Source organism: Hevea brasiliensis, chromosome 3, assembly GCF_030052815.1.
Source record: "Hevea brasiliensis isolate MT/VB/25A 57/8 chromosome 3, ASM3005281v1, whole genome shotgun sequence".
NCBI lineage: Eukaryota > Viridiplantae > Streptophyta > Magnoliopsida > Malpighiales > Euphorbiaceae > Hevea > Hevea brasiliensis.
In genome coordinates, this window is record NC_079495.1 from 110,715,301 (window position 1) to 110,732,796 (window position 17,496).

General features: G+C 34.2%; 1 protein-coding gene, 2 non-coding genes and 1 pseudogene across 3 annotated transcripts; 3 read left to right on the plus strand and 1 right to left on the minus strand.

Annotated features, from left to right (window-relative positions):
• The first annotated feature begins 1,911 nt into the window (after nt 1-1,911).
• LOC110639269 (F-actin-capping protein subunit alpha-like) lies at nt 1,912-10,485 on the plus strand (annotated as a pseudogene).
• Nucleotides 5,703-5,774, minus strand: TRNAE-UUC (transfer RNA glutamic acid (anticodon UUC)). The gene has a single exon. It is a non-coding gene; the product is annotated as a tRNA-Glu (tRNA).
• On the plus strand, nt 8,771-8,963 carry LOC131179011 (small nucleolar RNA snoR127). The gene has a single exon (XR_009148018.1). It is a non-coding gene; the product is annotated as a small nucleolar RNA snoR127 (small nucleolar RNA).
• A 2,629-nt stretch (nt 10,486-13,114) lies between the features above and the next one.
• Nucleotides 13,115-17,373, plus strand: LOC110639285 (26S proteasome regulatory subunit 6A homolog). The gene is made up of 10 exons (XM_021790167.2): nt 13,115-13,396; nt 13,541-13,657; nt 14,475-14,582; nt 14,765-14,956; nt 15,046-15,237; nt 15,581-15,699; nt 15,839-15,926; nt 16,136-16,255; nt 16,352-16,492; nt 17,077-17,373. The coding sequence occupies exons 1-10, from the start codon at nt 13,280-13,282 to the stop codon at nt 17,152-17,154; spliced, it is 1,272 nt and encodes a 423-aa protein (XP_021645859.1). The 5' UTR covers nt 13,115-13,279; the 3' UTR covers nt 17,155-17,373.
• The last annotated feature ends 123 nt before the right edge of the window (nt 17,374-17,496 follow it).

A 17,496-nucleotide genomic window follows, 5' to 3' on the forward strand; every position in this document is an offset into this window, starting at 1 on the left:
GCCTCGGTTTTCTCGTGGGATTCACGGTTTTCGAGAAATCTAGCCCAAAAGTCGAAATGGGCTAAAATCTTCCCGAGCAAAAATCGGACAATCCGCTCGATGGATTTCGGCGTTCTTGGTGTCTATGGAAAGCTCTCGAGTAGATGATTTTGGACACAAGACCGGTCAATTGGTGGCGGATCGGCGGATTGGCCGAGGAAGTCGGCGGCGTGGCTCGCGAGGATCGCGCGCGTTTTCGCCGTTCGGGCGGTGGCCATTGTTGGTGGCGGCGCTGGTCTTTGGTGGTGCTGGCTGGTGGCGGCTAGGCGGAAGGAGAAAGCGAGGAGAGAAGGGAGAGAGCCATCGCGCGGGAGAAGAAAAAGGAAGAAGGAAAAGGGCCGGTCCGATTCGACCGGTCCGATCCGGTCTGGTTCGATTCGGCCGGTTCGATTCGAAATACAAAATTTTGAATTTTTTACTCTGCCTCGGGACCGAAAACGAGGTCCAAAAATTCCGAAAAAATTCCGTAAAACTCAGAAAAATACGTAGACTCCAAATATATTTTTAGTTTTGCCACGTGTCTTTAAATTAATTTTTAAAAATCATCAAAGTTTATATTTTCGGAAAATCGAACCCGATTTTTAAAATCCGAAAAATCTCAAAAAAATTCCTAAAATTTAAATAAAATTAAAATACCAAAAATACTCATAAATAAAAAAAATTTTGGGGTGTTACATGTCTATACTTTTTTACTGAAATCATTTTAAACCAAAATAATAATATATTAACATCAATATTTTTATTATATTAGCATTGATTTTTTTTTATTTTTTACACAAAGAGAACATTTTAATTATTAATTTATGATTTATAAATAATTTATTAGTATTAATATATTTTTCAATCTTATTTTTTTTAAGTTTTTTCTCTACATCATAAAAAAAATAAAATTATGTAAAATATTAAATATCAAATAAAAATTAATAATATTGATACATATTGATATGAATGTGCACAATTAATTTTGTGAAACAAAATTAAAAAATAAAACTAAAAATAAAAAAAATCAACATTATATAAAATTATATAAAATTGAATTTATTTTATTATTATGTATATAAACTCCTAAATAATGTTAAACAAATTTAAAATTTTCACATTAATTATTTATATTTTATAAAAATTATAAAATAATAAAAACTAAGCAATTTTAATGAACTCAATACTTATGAACTAACAAAATAATAAATAATTTAATTTATATATTTATAAAATATTATAATTATAAAATTATATTATAATAATAAAATTTTCATTATAAATTTCACATTTATATTTTTTTATTCCTATTAATATATTTTCATTTTTATTAAATTAATTTGAAAATAATAAATTTATATACAACATAAATATCACAAAAATAAAAAATTATTATATCATTCCAATAATAATTAATACATTATAATAATATTATATCATATAATAAATTAATAAAAAATATATAACACTCGTTCATGCATGATATAAAAAATATACCACTAATTTAATATTATAATAAAATAATAAAAAATATTTTAATGAAAAATATTATCTTATAAAATAATTTATATTAATTATTTTTTATAAAATAAATAGATTAAAAATTATGTATTATTTTTTTAACTTGATAAATTTAAAGACTAGTTTATTTAAATTTACGGCTCACAAAATTTAAGTAATTTTTTAAATTTGACCAAAATTATATCAAATTTACTAATAGACATTAAATAAATAAGATTCAAAACTGACTTGATTTTAACTTAAAACTAAATTAGTTAATTTTTCAAATAAACAATATTATTTAAATAATTGGAATATCAAAGGCAGCCACAAAAACGCAGGATCACATGCCGTTTATAAACGACAACGCAAAGCCATCCCATCTAGTTTTACAGTTGAACGGTCACGATCATCTAAAGCTCTGACCGCACCTATCCAACATCTCGACTCGCACTCACACCCCCCAAATTTGCCTTCACAGATCACACTCTGCTCCCTCTTTCTGCGATTCCTTTTAAAATCTGTATCACAGGTTCACATAGCTTCTGTTTCTACTTCGATGTATTGAAAGAAGAGAAGGGAGAGATCAATGGCAGAAGAGGAATACCTTGACTCTGAGCTTAGCGACAGGCAAAAAGAAAGAGATCGCCAAATGGTTCCTTCTCAACTCGCCCGCCGTTGAAATCCAATTTGTCTCTAAAGGTCTCATTTCTACACACTCAATAATGTGCTTTCAATTTCTCGGTCAATTTCTTCGTTTGGCGCCGAATTTTGTTAAATTTTTGGCGGTTTTTGCAGATTTGAAATCGGTTTTGAATGACGAGCGAGTATATAACGAGGCGGCTTAAGACTTAAGAGGCATTCCCTTTCTACAACAAATCTCACATGATTTGCCTCGAATTACCGGATAGAAGCGGAGATGTAAGGCTTTTTTTCGTGTTTTTCTTTTGATTTTTATACAGTTTAGTCTTCATTTTTGAATTGTTTGTCTTATGTATTGCAATTATAGATGTCTTGTTTTAGAACCCTGGTTTTATATTTGACCATACTTGATTGGAAGTAAAATTTCTTGTGTTGCATCTTTTGGAATTGTGTACTTTAGGTGTTGATTACACCTTATAATGAGCTTGATAAGAATGAGTATCTTGATCCTAGAACTGCCCAGGTAGCTACAGTTAACCATGTGAAGCACGTAAGTTCTGCTACTTCTTGATCATGTAGCTAAACTATATATGATCAGATAACGTGTCAACTAAATAAATAAAGAAAAGTTTTGTTGTCCATCTTTTATATCGTGACGTGCTAAATTGATTCAGGTTTGTACAGACTTGAGACCTGCGGCTGATGAGGAACTTCTGTCGCCTTATATAGAGGAATTTTGGTATGCTTCTGAGTTTCTTGTTTGTTAAAAAAGTAGCACACTTATACAAATTCTTCAATTTGAATATCCTTTATAGATTTTTCCCTCAGGTTGTATAGCTATTTGACTTTATTGATTGAGTCCCTCAATGAGTGCCTCTTGGCTTGTTGAGTAGCTCATTTTTTTAATTAGCTTATTTATTTTGCATTGGTCTTGTTACAAATTTAATTTAGTAATATTCAACTGAGAACAATGACTCATTATATGAGTTTCCACTTTGATTCAAGACGAGTTTTCTATTATCCTCTAACCTTCCTGTTACAAACAGGTTTCTGAAAGGATCTAGAGGAATCAACTTTTAAATTAATTTTTAGTTTTTCTTGTTCTTGTTTGAGTTTCAATCTAGCCTTTCTGTATGTGTTCTCTTTTTACCTAAAACTTGCTGCTTAATTCTTTTATATTCTGTGCATGTTTGTGGTGATGCGAATTGTGGGGTTGGGAATTCTATGATTAATTTGTAACTTTTGGGTACACATCTACATGCAAGAAAATATAGCAGAAGCATGATTTGTTTATGGCAGATAGAAAATTGTTAGCGGTTGTTTTTTATGCACCACTTTACATATTCTTTTACTATTGATGTCAATTTTCTGTGGCAGTTGTACTCTAGATGCAGAAATACTTAAATATGTTGGTGAAGCTTATCCGAAGGGAATCTGTTCTGTGTATTGTGTTAATGGAAAAGATGTGGAGGGACCAGGATCTAATTTTGAGCTTGTTGTGGTGATTTCTGCTGTTAGAAATAGTCCAAAGAATTTCTGGTGTGTAGAATTACTCAAACACTTAGTAGTAACTGCTTTTTCGCACTCTGTATGGCATCATTTTAAGTTGGACATTAATATTGTACTATTGCATGCTTCCTAATATATGCCTGAAATTTGTGCTATTATTAGTGCGCATCTTCTAATAACATTCTGTTGTATGTTGAGCAGCAATGGAAGCTGGCGCTCAGTGTGGAATATTGAGTTCAGGGATGATGTACAAATGCTGGGAATAAGAGGCAAGATACAGGTATTCTTTGTTGTTAACCCTTTGTGAACTTATTTTTATTTCTATGCTCTTTGCATTTGCATTTGTAATTTGAACTATGCTCTCAATTTTTAGATCCTGGTGAAACACTTCTAGCGTCACTTCAGTGTTGTGTTTTCTACCTTTTTTTTTTTTTGAAATGCCAGATTTTGCTCATTGTGGTAAAAAAAAGGTTGAAAAATGACTGAAAAGTTGGTTGACCTTTTGTCATGTTTCTGCTCAGGCCACTGATGATTCTGCATTTTCCATAGCCAACATTATTCGCTACCACGAAGCAGAATACCTAGCATCCCTTGAGGTTATCAATGTGTCTCTTTTTACTGTTAAATACCTGAATTTTGGGGTTCCTACACTAACAGTTATGTTTGACAGGCATCCTATTCAAATCTGCCATATACCACTTTCAAGGTAAGTTTGATTAGAAGATAGCAATATGAAAAATTATTGAACAGATTACCTCATATCAGTGAAGAATATTTTCGCTTGCTTAACGTTCATTATAGGATTTTACTGAGGACTTAAAAATAGTGGAAGGACTCTTATATCAAGATTACCAATTCCCTTTCATCTCATATAAGCTTTCCTTGAATCCTAGATGCAACACTTTACAGCACTTTAGATAACTGAATTTTCTGATGTTTAGGATGAAGGAGAGCTTTGGTTTTCACCCTTTGCAATGATTTACAGCACTTTAGATAACAGAATTTTCAGACGTTTAGAAGGAAGGAGAGCTTTGGTTTTTACCCTTTTTTGCATTTTCGCTTAAAGTACATTCTTCTTACAAAATATAAGTATATAATCCTTTAGTAGGAAGGAGATTTGTGGCACTAGTCATAAGCACTTCCTTGATCCATTTAGTGGTTACGGTGAGTTGCAGGATTTGCGAAGGAAACTTCCAGTTACTCGCACCCTATTCCCATGGCATAGCACTTTACAATTCAGCCTGACAAGAGATATCCAGAAGGAACTAGGAATTGGAAAGTAGTACGATGCTAGAATTATACACCTTGTAGCCTGGTAAAATTGCATTAATGATATCCTGACAAATCAATTCATATTTGCATCTTGAAAAGGAAGTCGGAATTGGGAAGTGAGTAATATCATGCCAAGTATGCACTGCAGTGCCTTAGCTGGTGAGACCCTGAAATGTTGGTCCATTGGTGTCTTGACCCGTGAATCTGCAGCTTCTTCTTCCCTGAGAGTTCTTTGCTTCCTTTCCTTCTTATAGTGATTTTGCCATTTGCTGTGCCAATTGTTACCTTCCACCAGAGTTCCTCAGTTTTGGTTTGTAGTCCCGTACCATTCATTACAAGTTATGTATAGCTGTGTTGTTAATGATAATTATTATTATTTTTTTCTTATGGTTTTAAATGGAAAATTCTACAATACAATGTCACGCGTTTTGAATTTTGGAACTGAAAAAAAATTTGTTCAACTGAATTCCTCGGTAAATGGTGAGGAAGTCTCCATCCTGAGTTTGGACAACTGAACTTTCAAGTTTCAACAGGTTATCTCGAGTGAATTTCATCAACCCCCACCATAACTAGTGTTTATTGAAGGTGTTCTACCGTTTGTATACACGGTTTTGAATCATGTGGCCATGTGTAAGTAGTGTAAAGAACCGGGAATGCCTTATAAAGACAAGGGCTTTTGTATACCGTCTTACGATGGGGCGGTGGGGTAAAGCAAGGCAAGAAAGAGGATGTTATGTTAAAACAAATTAGAAAGTGTAAAGTTCCGTTGCCGGGAATCGAACCCGGGTCTCCCGGGTGAAAGCCAGACATCCTAACCGCTGGACGACAACGGAATCATTGAGTTGTAAGTAGTATTTTATTCTTCTGAATAAATAAAGTAAAAATTTTTCATTTAATTTTAATTCACTCTAAAATAAAATTTTAAAAATAGATAAAATTTTCTTTTGCTAAATTCTATAACCATCTCAAATATAAATAAATTAACATAAAATGTTTTGTCATGCAATAATTAGAGTGAAAATTTTTAAAAAGAATAAAATTGTCAAAATTTAAATCCCAAGACATTTATTTTTCATTTTGACTACAAAATTATTAATTCAATTATAGCGATTGAATATAATTAAGTACATAATTAAGAGGAAATTATTTAATATGCTCAATATATAAAATTATAATTGTTTTATATTTACGTTACAAATTATACTCTCATAAAAAATAAATTTTATATTTAGGTAAGTGAATAATGTTGTTATTGTTATTTTTTACTGTCTGAATAATGTTATTTAAAAATTACTTAAATTGTATTCAATAATTTCTCGCAATTGGTTAATTGTCAACCATGCAATGACCAAAGTTTCCATCTAGTCGGACTTGTCACTACCCACTGTATATTTGTTCAACGTCTCAAAAAGGTACGCCGCCGTATCAGTCCACTGTATTTTGTTCAACGTCTCAGTGACTCCCTCTCGCGATCCTTGCTGGGATTTTATCTCCTAAACATAAACCCTAATATTTGATTCTTTTTTCTATGGCCCATCTTTTCCAATGCCTTGTCTAAATGGATCAATAACCAACCTTAGGTACAGCTTCATACGTTAGTTTATTAGGTTTTGTGGAGCGGAGATTGGTCTTCTGAGGGAGCTACAACTGTGTTTCTCTCATTTTCTTAGCATCCAAGCAAGTAGGTAAGTCTACCTTGACTTTTGGTTTTCGTTGCTCTTTTTACTTTCTAATTCCTTGAGTTAAATCGATTTTGGTTTTGCTTTGCTTTTCCAAGAAGAGGGTATACATGTTACTCACTGAACTCTGTTTAGAAAAGAAGGGTTTTGATTCATTCTTCTATAAGCCTTTTTTTTTTTAACTGGTTTTTGTTATTTACGTTTCAGCTCCCTCTATGTTGCTAAAGACCGCATAGGGGCATCCCATGGTAAAAATGCTTTTGCTCCGTTTGAGATTATTTTACTTTAAAATTCAAACCCTATTTTGTCGATTAGGAAATGTCGAAAGGTAAATGTAAACATTGCAAATCATGGAATTTTAAAACTTGTACATTGGTTAATTAGCATTTTTTGTAGTAACTTTTGGTTTGCTTTTGCAAATGCAAAATACTAAGTTGCATACTTGGATAATATCAATCAAAATGTTACCAAAGAACATGTAACTGTAGTTTGCTTTCTTTTTCTTTGGTTTTCTGTAAAGCTATATGAATGGTTAAGATGCACTAGAATGGTAGGTTTTCTTATTGTTATTGAATATTTGTGCTTTTGTGTAGTTGGTGGAGCTCAAGAATGGAGAAACTTTAATGGGCATTTGGTGAATTGTGATACTTGGATGAACATTCATCTTCCGGTAGTTATTTGCACCTCAAAGGTAATTTACTTCTCAACTGATAAAGATTATTGAATTATATTAAATTTTAACTTAATGTAAAGAAAGATGTACACATGGTTTTTATTATGTGAAGAAAGATCTACACATGGTTTTTATTGATTTGGAGAAGGCTTATGATAGTGTTCCAAGAGATGTCTTATGGAGTGTGTTAGAACAAAAGAGGGTATCTATTAGGTACATACAAGTGTTGAAAGATATGTATGAAGGAGCAACTACTATTGTGTGTACAGTGGGAGGGGGCACGAGATTTTCCGATCTCAATTGGATTATACAAAGGATCAGCTATAAGCCCTTAACTTTTTACATTAGTTTTAGATGAATTGACGAAACGTATACAAAATAGTATTCCTTGGTGCATGATGTTTGCGGATGATATTGTTCTGATAGATGAGACGCGAGAAGGAATTAATAGAAAGCTAGAGTTTTGGAGAAGTACTCTAGAGTCAAAGGGCTTTAAGTTAAGTAGAACGAAGACAGAATACATGCATTGCAAGTTCAGTGAAGGTCAAACTGGTGATAGGGAAGGAGTTAGTTTGGATAGAGTGGTACTATCCCAAAGTAATCACTTTAAATATCTCGGCTCAGTCCTTTAAGTAGATGGGGGATGTGAGAAGGATGTTAGTCTTTGGATTAAAGCTGGATGGTTGAAGTGAAGACGTGCCACGGGAGTTTTATGTGATTACAAGATTCCCAATAACTTGAAAGGAAAATTTTACCGTACAACCATACGATCGGCTATGTTATATGTTAGTGAGTGTTGGGGCACTGAAGGAGTCGTATGCATCTAAGATAAGAGTTGCAGAGATGAGAATGTTAAGGTGGATGGGTGACCATATTAAACTAGATAAAGTTCGTAATGAGAGTATTAGAGAAAAGGTAAGAGTGGTGCCAATTGAGGATAAGTTGAGAGAAGGGAGATTGAGGTGATTTGGTCATGTGAAGCGTAGACATACAGAGGCTCCAGTTAGACAAGTAGAGCACATTAGGTTAGAGGATAGAAAGAAAAAAAGGAGTAGACCTAAATTGACTTGGAGGAGAGTAGTGCAACATGATCTAGAAGCATTACAAATTTATGAAGATTTAACCCAAAATCGTTTAGAGTGGAGAAAATGAATCCATATAGTCGACCCCAAATTTTTGGGATAAAAGTTTAGTTGAGTTGAGTTGAGTATTAAATTTTGACTTAAAATTGTACCATTTTGTGCTTCATGGTCCCCATCTCAGAATTGAAGCCATGATGTAGGATGGAGATAGGTTTTGGGGACTACCAGAATGTTACATCTGTGGAAATATAATTATCTGCAAGTCCCAGATGAGGTAATTTTTGTTTATTTGAATCTGTAACCCAAGGCGATCAATAAATATTACATTTGCTCACTTCTGTACATCTCACATCCTTCTGAACTTCGATGTTGTTAGTGTCAAGATCTTATCTTCTCTGGAATGATGTTGCTTAGCCAAATCAGACATAGATGTGCTCCATAAGGCAATGTCTTCAAAGCTTGTGTTAATTGTTTTAGTAAACATGTTGATGGCCTCTTGTGTAACTTATGCCAAGCATTAGACAAGATGCCTTGTGTAGAAGTGCATCCTTTGATGATCACTTGGAGACTAGTAGCTGGCTGACCAGAGTTATTATCTTAAAGTTTCTTTACCCTGTGTATGCTACAGGACATGATGATAGATGTTACTTTGTGCAAAATGATATGTGAATGCATTTGCTGAAAAGTGGATTGTCAAGATCACATTTTTGTTATGGGCAGAGAATGTGTGTTATTAATAGAAAATATAGCCTCAAGCAGAGCTTGATGAAGAAAAATATCCATGTATGGACCCTAGTTTGTTTAGGATTGAGATTTAGTACTTGAGTTGGGTACATTGGGACATGTGTTGCTGCTATCATTTTCGTTCTTGTCATGTCTGGCTGCAACTCCATCTTTGTCCGGCTGCATTCACTTGTATTCACGTGGCTATTAGATATTCTTCATGCACTTAAGATGTAGAGGAGTTACCGATCATTTCATTAGGCCTATTTATCCCAAAAGATGTAGAGGAGTTACCGATCATTTCATTAGGCCTATTTATCCCAATAAAAAATTTAAAACAAAAAGGAGCAAAAGAAAAACAAAAAGGAGCAAAAGAAAAAGGAAGAGGGGGGGGGGGGGTGTGGAAAGGAAGAAAGGGTCTGATTAGGCCTTTGCAAGTCCATTTATGTTTTAATATTCCTTGAGTGGTATATTTATGGCATTTTCTGATAATTTAATATTAGTATAGCTTGTGTTATATGTCTGTAAGACTGTAACTACCATTATGCAACTCTAAACCATGAGTTTCTAATATATGCTTTGGATTGCAGGTGATTGATAAAGTTCAGGAGGAGACCAAGAGCCACTCTGGTATGGTTTCTGGTTATATTTTGTTCATTACAGCTGAGGTGGATGTTTCTCGTTGATGCAATTTAACGATAGATTTGCTTCCAACAAACCCAAGTCCCTGTCCCTGGGGAAGATTGGGTGAAGAAGGTGATGACTCCTTTGGTCTTTTGACCTCCACCCAATTATTGACATTGCCCTGCATGATTTTGTACTTTGGCTGAAAGCCCTGAGTACTGTTCATGCTGTGCATGCTATCTAATGCTATGCCCCACACTTGAAATTTTGGTTTAGCGAGAAGTGAGAAGAAATCACAGGTTTTAGTTGTATTAAGCTAAAATTAATATAAAAAAAAATCTGAGAGACTAATACGTTTTTATACAGATTCATTAGGTATATGTGTATGTCTTTGGAGTTTGGATGACTGATATTATAAATCAATGAGTCTTTTTACTTTTCAGATTGGAAGCCCCCCTGGGGTGGGCTGTGGAAGGAGAAGAGGTAGGGAGTAAGGCACTGGTGGAAGGCAAGCAAAAGGGATTGGGCGTGTTATAGATGATGGAGGAGCCAAAGGCTCAGGTGGTGGCCGGGGCAAAGGAGGGTCTGCAGGCAAGACTGCTCCCAACAAACGTGATATCTTTGTACTTGTAATCTCTATTATGGATGAAGAATAAAATACAAAAGAGTTGCATTAATTCCTGGACAAGAGATATATGTCACAACGAATGCCTGGGTTGTCTTGTGAATTTAATTATAAAACGTGCTTTGTTATACTGACCAACATTGTCTACACCTCATATGTTCTGACAAAAAAAAAAACCAGTTTCTTAGTGGAATAGGGCTCTCCATATGCAATGCATGATTTTTTGCAGCCCTTGCAATTTTCCTATAAAGCTTCTATTATAAGAATCTGTCAATTCATAAAAGACCATGCAGTGCACATGTACATTTAGCAATAGCAATCTTGGATGAAGTTTTCCCATTTTTTGTTCCTGTCTAGCATGAGCATCAACGTTTCTCTGGGGAAAGGGTGGGGGATGCTGTCGTGGTTAATCCAAATGTACAGTGTTAGTGATTGATTGGGAGGAAGATAAAAAGTAGTTTTGCAGCAAATTATTCATTTGACTAGTTGAAGATGCATATTACAAAGCAGAGCTGGAGGGAACTTTGCTGTACCAGTAGCTGATCAAGATTGTGAAGGAAAAGATTGCTCCAAAGAACATCATTAGAATATCAATGGGCTCTAAACTCAAATTAAATGGTTTCCTTTTGTAAAACACAGAAACCGTGAAATGTTATGGTTCAAAGATGTTTTTTTAAATATTATTTTAAATCATTTTAAATTTGAAAAAAGTTATTTAAAAAACTATTTAACTATTTTAAGTTATTTTAAATTTAATTTAAAATTAATTTTTAATTAACATATTTAAGATAATGTTTGTTTCATCAGCCAATTAAACAGGTGTGATAACTTTAAAAATAAAGAAGAAAAATTAAGAACGATTATATGACTTATTTGGTTGATAAAATAAAATAGACTAAAAGGGAAGAAAAATATGATAATAATTAGTTATTTTTCACTTATATTTTAAATTTTGATTACGTTATTTAAAAAAAAAATCTTTTATACAATCGTTATTGTGCATTGTAAAATTTAGTAAAAAAATTGAAATAATAATAATAATAATAATAATAATAATTATTATTATTATTATTATTTGATATGAAATAACTATTCAATCCTAGTCATATTCCACGCCACCTATTGATCTAAGTGTACGACACAAAAAATTATCTTGAAATTAATTCTAATTGCCTACTCTACTCTGCGTCTGCAATGCTATATACCGTAGATTTAACCATGAGAGGGGACGTGCATTTTGGTCGTTTTCAAGCGAGAAAACGGAGTCAAATGGTGACTAGCAAAAAATGGCCGTATAAATGCGAAGGCATCAGGCAAAATTTTGAGTGTAAGGGTCCATGTTCTAATCACTACTAGTAGTAGCGGCGGCAGCAGCAGCAGCTCGTTCAAAAAGTGGCTGAAATTAAGAACGATGCTACTCACAGCCACCTTATAGCAGCTGATGCTGATATTTCCGAGCAAAAGCTTCACAAGGCTGGGCGTGTCGCTTCACTTGACGTCTTTTGAGACCTCGCCGTGGCGGTATAACTCTCTCTCTCTCCAAAAACTCTAAAGATATAGCTGTTTATTGCTATAGCTAGTTTGAAGTATTGTGATTGTGTTAAGCCATGTAAATTGTGTATTTCGCTTCTTCCCTTGTGTGTGTCAATTCGTCGAAATTGCAATGGAAGTTTTGGCCTCTGTGGTTGAACTTGCTACTGAGTAAAATAATATTGAAGATATTTTCTGTTAATTTAATTGAATGAGTCTATAACTCAATGGTAGAGCATTTGGTTGCAGATCAAGCAGTTACCGGTTCGAACTAGGTTGGGCTTTTATTTTTTATTTGTTTTCCTAATATTTATTTATATGATCTGCATTATATCTTTTAGGGTTAATGGTAAAAAAATTATAAAATTTACCAATTTTTTTATGAGAAAAGTTTTATAACTCTTTTCTCTTTCTTTAAAAATTTAATATGGGCTGACTTTACTATGCCCTTCTATCTGTTTATTGTTGGGATGGCCATTCCTTTTGGTCTCAAGGTTTCTTTACATTTTTTTTTTCTTTAGTTACATTTTCATAGGAATATATTTTAGAACATTTTTGCAGCTATAAAATTCTTATTTTTCTTATAAATTTTCTTTTTATTGTGTGTAGGAAATAATAAGTCAGGGTAAAGCTTTCAAGAAAGTGATTTTCAAAACTCTAAAACTTATCTTTTGGGGCCTCCTCTTGCAAGGTTGATTCAATTCTGCACTTACTTAGTCTATGTAATGTTTTGTCCTGTGATATTACTACTACATAGAACTAGAAGTAATATAATCGTAAAAATGGGTTATATATTTTGCATCTCAAAATGCCATGGGAAATTTGAATTCTTATGAACATTGTGGTTTTTAACATGACAAAAATTCTCATAACAGAATACTTTAATGTTCAGTGGTGAAGCTTGAAGATTGACCAAATAAAATTATAAAATAATTTATTAATTTTTTATATTTATCCATAATTAAAAAATATTACATATTTATACATAATTAAAATATATTATATAAAATATTTTCATTCTGAATTAATACACTTGAAAAATAATTACAACTAGCGATAATATTTGACTTTTTTTTTTTATTTAATCGAAATTTTCAATGATGAGAAAAACAGAAACTAATAAGAAATGTCCCATTGAGGCCGAAAAGGCCCAATAGGAAAGAAATTGAGGCCCATTAACGAGGCACAGTTGCCTTCGGCAACAAGTAGAGTCGAGGAAAATGCTTTTTATAAACAAAAACTTGATACGGATGCCATTGCAGCTACTGAAACAAAGATCAAAAGCGGTTTCGTTAATCTCCCCATTTCAATTTCCTTCTTCGTGAATTGATCATCTCTTTTAGATGCTTTACTTTTTTTAACTTTCGTTTGGTGGTGGTTTAGTTTCATCTATAAATCCAGGATGGCGACGGCAATGGTGGAGGAATCGAACTTCGAAGATGACCAGCTTGCGTCTATGACAACCGAGGACATTCTTAGAGCCTCTCGTCTTCTCGATAACGAGATTCGTATCCTCAAGGTCTGATTTCTACCTATATGTTTGTTACGTATGTGTGTTTGTGTACATGTGTTTGTACCTGTTCTCCGGTTGGGGTTTAGGGTTTTCTCTTCTGGGTGAAAGCATTTTTCGTTTTTTTACCTGTATTTGTTTTTGGGAATTCAGGAAGAGTTGCAGAGAACGAATTTAGAGCTGGATTCGTATAAGGAGAAGATAAAAGAGAATCAGGAGAAGATTAAGCTCAACAAGCAGCTGCCTTACTTGGTTGGCAATATTGTTGAGGTAAATTTAGTAATTAATTGCTACTCTTTTTGAATGTTAATGATAAAAATAAATATTTAAGTAAAAAAATAAAACCTTGAATCTGATAGTGGTTGAGTGTTTTTTTATTTGCTTTGGATGTTCTGTTTTATTTTCATCGCGGTTGAAAACACAAGCTAAGATGAGCTGCATTGCTAATGGTCCAAAGGGAATGATGTGAGCAATTCCTATAGTTTGTTTCTGAACTCCGTTGGTCTCTCTTTAACTAGGTATGAAATTTTTGTGAGGGAGAGATCCTTTGTATTTATGTTACACAAACAAGCATGTAGCCTTTTGTAAGTAATTAAAAACAAAAGGTAATCACATCTCTGAATTGTCGCAAATACTCAATAATTTTTGGAACCTATCCTGTTAAAATTGGTGGCTTTGAGAGCTTAAAGTCTATATGTTAGAAGATATTTAGGCCTCTATCTTGATTTGTTTTGAATTAAAAGAATTTGTGTGTTTATTTTCTTTTTAAGTCTATTTATTTGTGTAGAGAATGGCTTTTGTCTCCCAAGAGTGTATAAAGCTCTGTTTAACTGACTGCAATGTGTGACACAAAACATTTCTCTGAAACAGCCTTTTTCTTAGTTACTGATCTAGTCATATACATGAATCTTATTATTGATAATGTTCGGTTGTGTGCCTTATTCTCTGTTCACACCACCTGAAAATGTATTATAATGAGCAAGCTCCTAACCTATTAGGGTTTAAGGTAGGTGATGAAATTGGTTGTTTTGAAATGAAGTTCTACCAGCATTGGGCTCTAACTCTGTATATTGTGGTCTGTGTGTAGATTTTGGAAATGAACCCAGAAGATGAGGCTGAGGAAGATGGTGCAAATGTTGACCTTGACTCTCAAAGGAAGGGTAAATGTGTTGTCCTGAAAACGTCTACCCGTCAGGTGAGCATCTTGGATAATTACTGTCTGATTGAATTTGGTCTTCTATTTCTATTGTAAATGATTGAGCTCATAGCTGTACAGAAAAAGACTATATTATGGGGAAGGGGGTGGTGGTTCTGGTGGAGGTGTTGGAGCAGAGTGGGAACTCGAAGTTAGAAATTTATATGCTACCTTCATTGCAGACTATTTTTCTTCCCGTTGTTGGTCTTGTTGACCCTGACAAGTTAAAGCCTGGTGATTTGGTTGGAGTCAACAAAGATAGCTATCTGATCTTGGATACTCTTCCATCCGAGTATGATTCAAGAGTGAAGGCCATGGAGGTTGATGAAAAACCTACAGAGGACTACAATGATATTGGGGGCTTGGAGAAACAGGTATCTCTTGACTCATAAGGATATTATGAGTAACTTCTAATTTTTAATGATTGTAAGATGTAAATATGTATTTTTTTTTCCTGCAACAGATCCAGGAGCTAGTTGAGGCAATTGTGTTGCCCATGACTCACAAGGAGCGATTTCAGAAGTTAGGTATTCGTCCCCCCAAAGGTGTCCTCTTGTATGGGCCTCCTGGGACGGGGAAGACATTGATGGCCCGAGCTTGTGCTGCGCAAACAAATGCTACTTTTCTAAAATTGGCAGGCCCGCAACTTGTGCAGGTATTGTTTTAATATATTCTTGTTTAAATGGTATCTGCTCAACTATTGAAAGAGCCACTGAGATTTCATGCTTTTAACTGATAACCTTAAGGAATCTAGGGATCTTCTTCTTACACATATCCATGTATTTCAACTCTTCTATTTTCATCGTCTTTCGATGTATCTAAGTTTCGAATTTCTTGAAACTGATCATGGATATTCGACTGGTGAATTGAATGAGGGTCTGCTTCTTTAGGTTTTTTTTATTAATTTGAATTTCTTACGTCAGAAATAAATTGTTTTGTGCTATTATTCTAATGATATAATCTCCATAAAAGGTTATCTAAGTTTGCATTGTGTGCAGATGTTCATTGGTGATGGTGCCAAACTTGTCCGTGATGCCTTTCAGCTCGCAAAAGAGAAATCACCCTGCATCATATTTATAGATGAAATTGATGCAATTGGCACAAAGCGGTTTGACAGGCATAGCACATCTTCTCTTTGTATATGTAGATATAGATTTTCTTGGCCAAATTGGATGAAAGTTTGCTTAGATTTTGATATTGTTGAGTAATAATTTGAAAATACTAGTTGATTACAAAATATTTGTCATTGGTTGCAGTGAAGTGAGTGGAGATAGGGAAGTGCAGAGGACCATGTTAGAATTGCTTAATCAACTTGATGGCTTTAGTAGTGATGAAAGGATTAAGGTTGGTTGATGATTGTATTGCATTTATTGCTTGTATAACAATTATGAGAGGGGTCAAATTTTCAATTTCTTTGGGATGAATGTGTTGCCTTGTAGAAATTTTGCTTGTTCACTTGTTGGATATAGAGATGGCAACTGCATTATATGGCACTTAAAATTGTTATTCTTGTTGTTAGAATGATTAAACTCATGTATCTTGGATAATTTCAGGTGATAGCAGCAACAAATCGTGCTGATATCTTGGATCCTGCTCTCATGCGATCTGGCAGATTGGATCGCAAAATTGAGTTTCCACATCCAAGTGAAGAGGCAAGAGCACGCATTTTGCAGGTTTGCCAAATAACAAATGTCCTTTTCTCGCTTTATGCATTTCTATCATTGCACCAAATGATAATTCTTAGTACTGGTTCTATGTGGATGTTGTAGATCCACTCAAGGAAGATGAATGTTCATCCTGATGTCAATTTTGAAGAATTGGCTCGGTCCACTGATGATTTCAATGGAGCACAGCTAAAAGCAGTTTGTGTAGAGGCTGGAATGCTAGCACTTCGCCGTGATGCAACTGAGGTTCTCTCTCTCTCTCTCTCTCTCTCTCTCTCTCACACACACACACACACGCGCGCGCACAAGCTTGCATGCATACATTTGGTTCTCTTACTTGATTGGGGCAAACTAGTTGTTGTTTGCGATGTGAAAGTTACATACAAATGTGCGCTGATACTGGCAGCACCAACATAGGAGAGCTCCTCCATCAGTGGGTGGTCTCATATCCCATCGACTCTCGAAGCATTATTGTTGCCATTAACTATTAAGACTAGCCATGAATTATATAGATACTGACTTTCTGAGTGTATTTGTTCATTTTACTTTTATTATTTAACCTGACATGATTTCATAATGCAATCTCTTACATGCCTGGGGCAAACTAGATAATGTTTGTAAATTTCTAATTAAATATGACATAAATGCTCATTGATGTTGATGTTGTTCCTTTGGGAAGGTCCACAATCAATGGGGTGGCCTCGTATTCCATTGCGTTTGGGAGCAGCATTGCTGCCATTACCCATTGGGACTGGTCACGAGACATTTTTTTTTTCTTTCTTTCGTTATAGTAGGTTATGAGAGCTTAATGCATGCATTGATTGGATCAGGTGAACCATGAGGACTTCAATGAAGGTATAATACAGGTCCAAGCGAAGAAGAAAGCAAGCTTGAACTATTATGCATAAGTTCAAAAGATGGTTCTATTCAAGGATAAAGCAAAGCTTAAGCTCAGAATGATCTTTCAGTCCTTTTGCTATGATTTCAATGCGATCTTTTTAGAACCTGGTTGTAGAAAGTGATGTATTGAGTTACATGCTTTGCTTGCTTTGTCACAGTGAATTTTATTCACGTCAAATGAATGGTATTCAACGAGAAGAAAAAAGTAATTAGTATTTGTTGTAAAACATTTTAATCTCTCGACACCTACATCTCATTGATGATAGCAAGATAGAAACTAATTCCTAACAGATCAAGAGAAGGTTTAGATGATTGAACTCATTTTTTCTTCCCTTGACGTCATATGGATT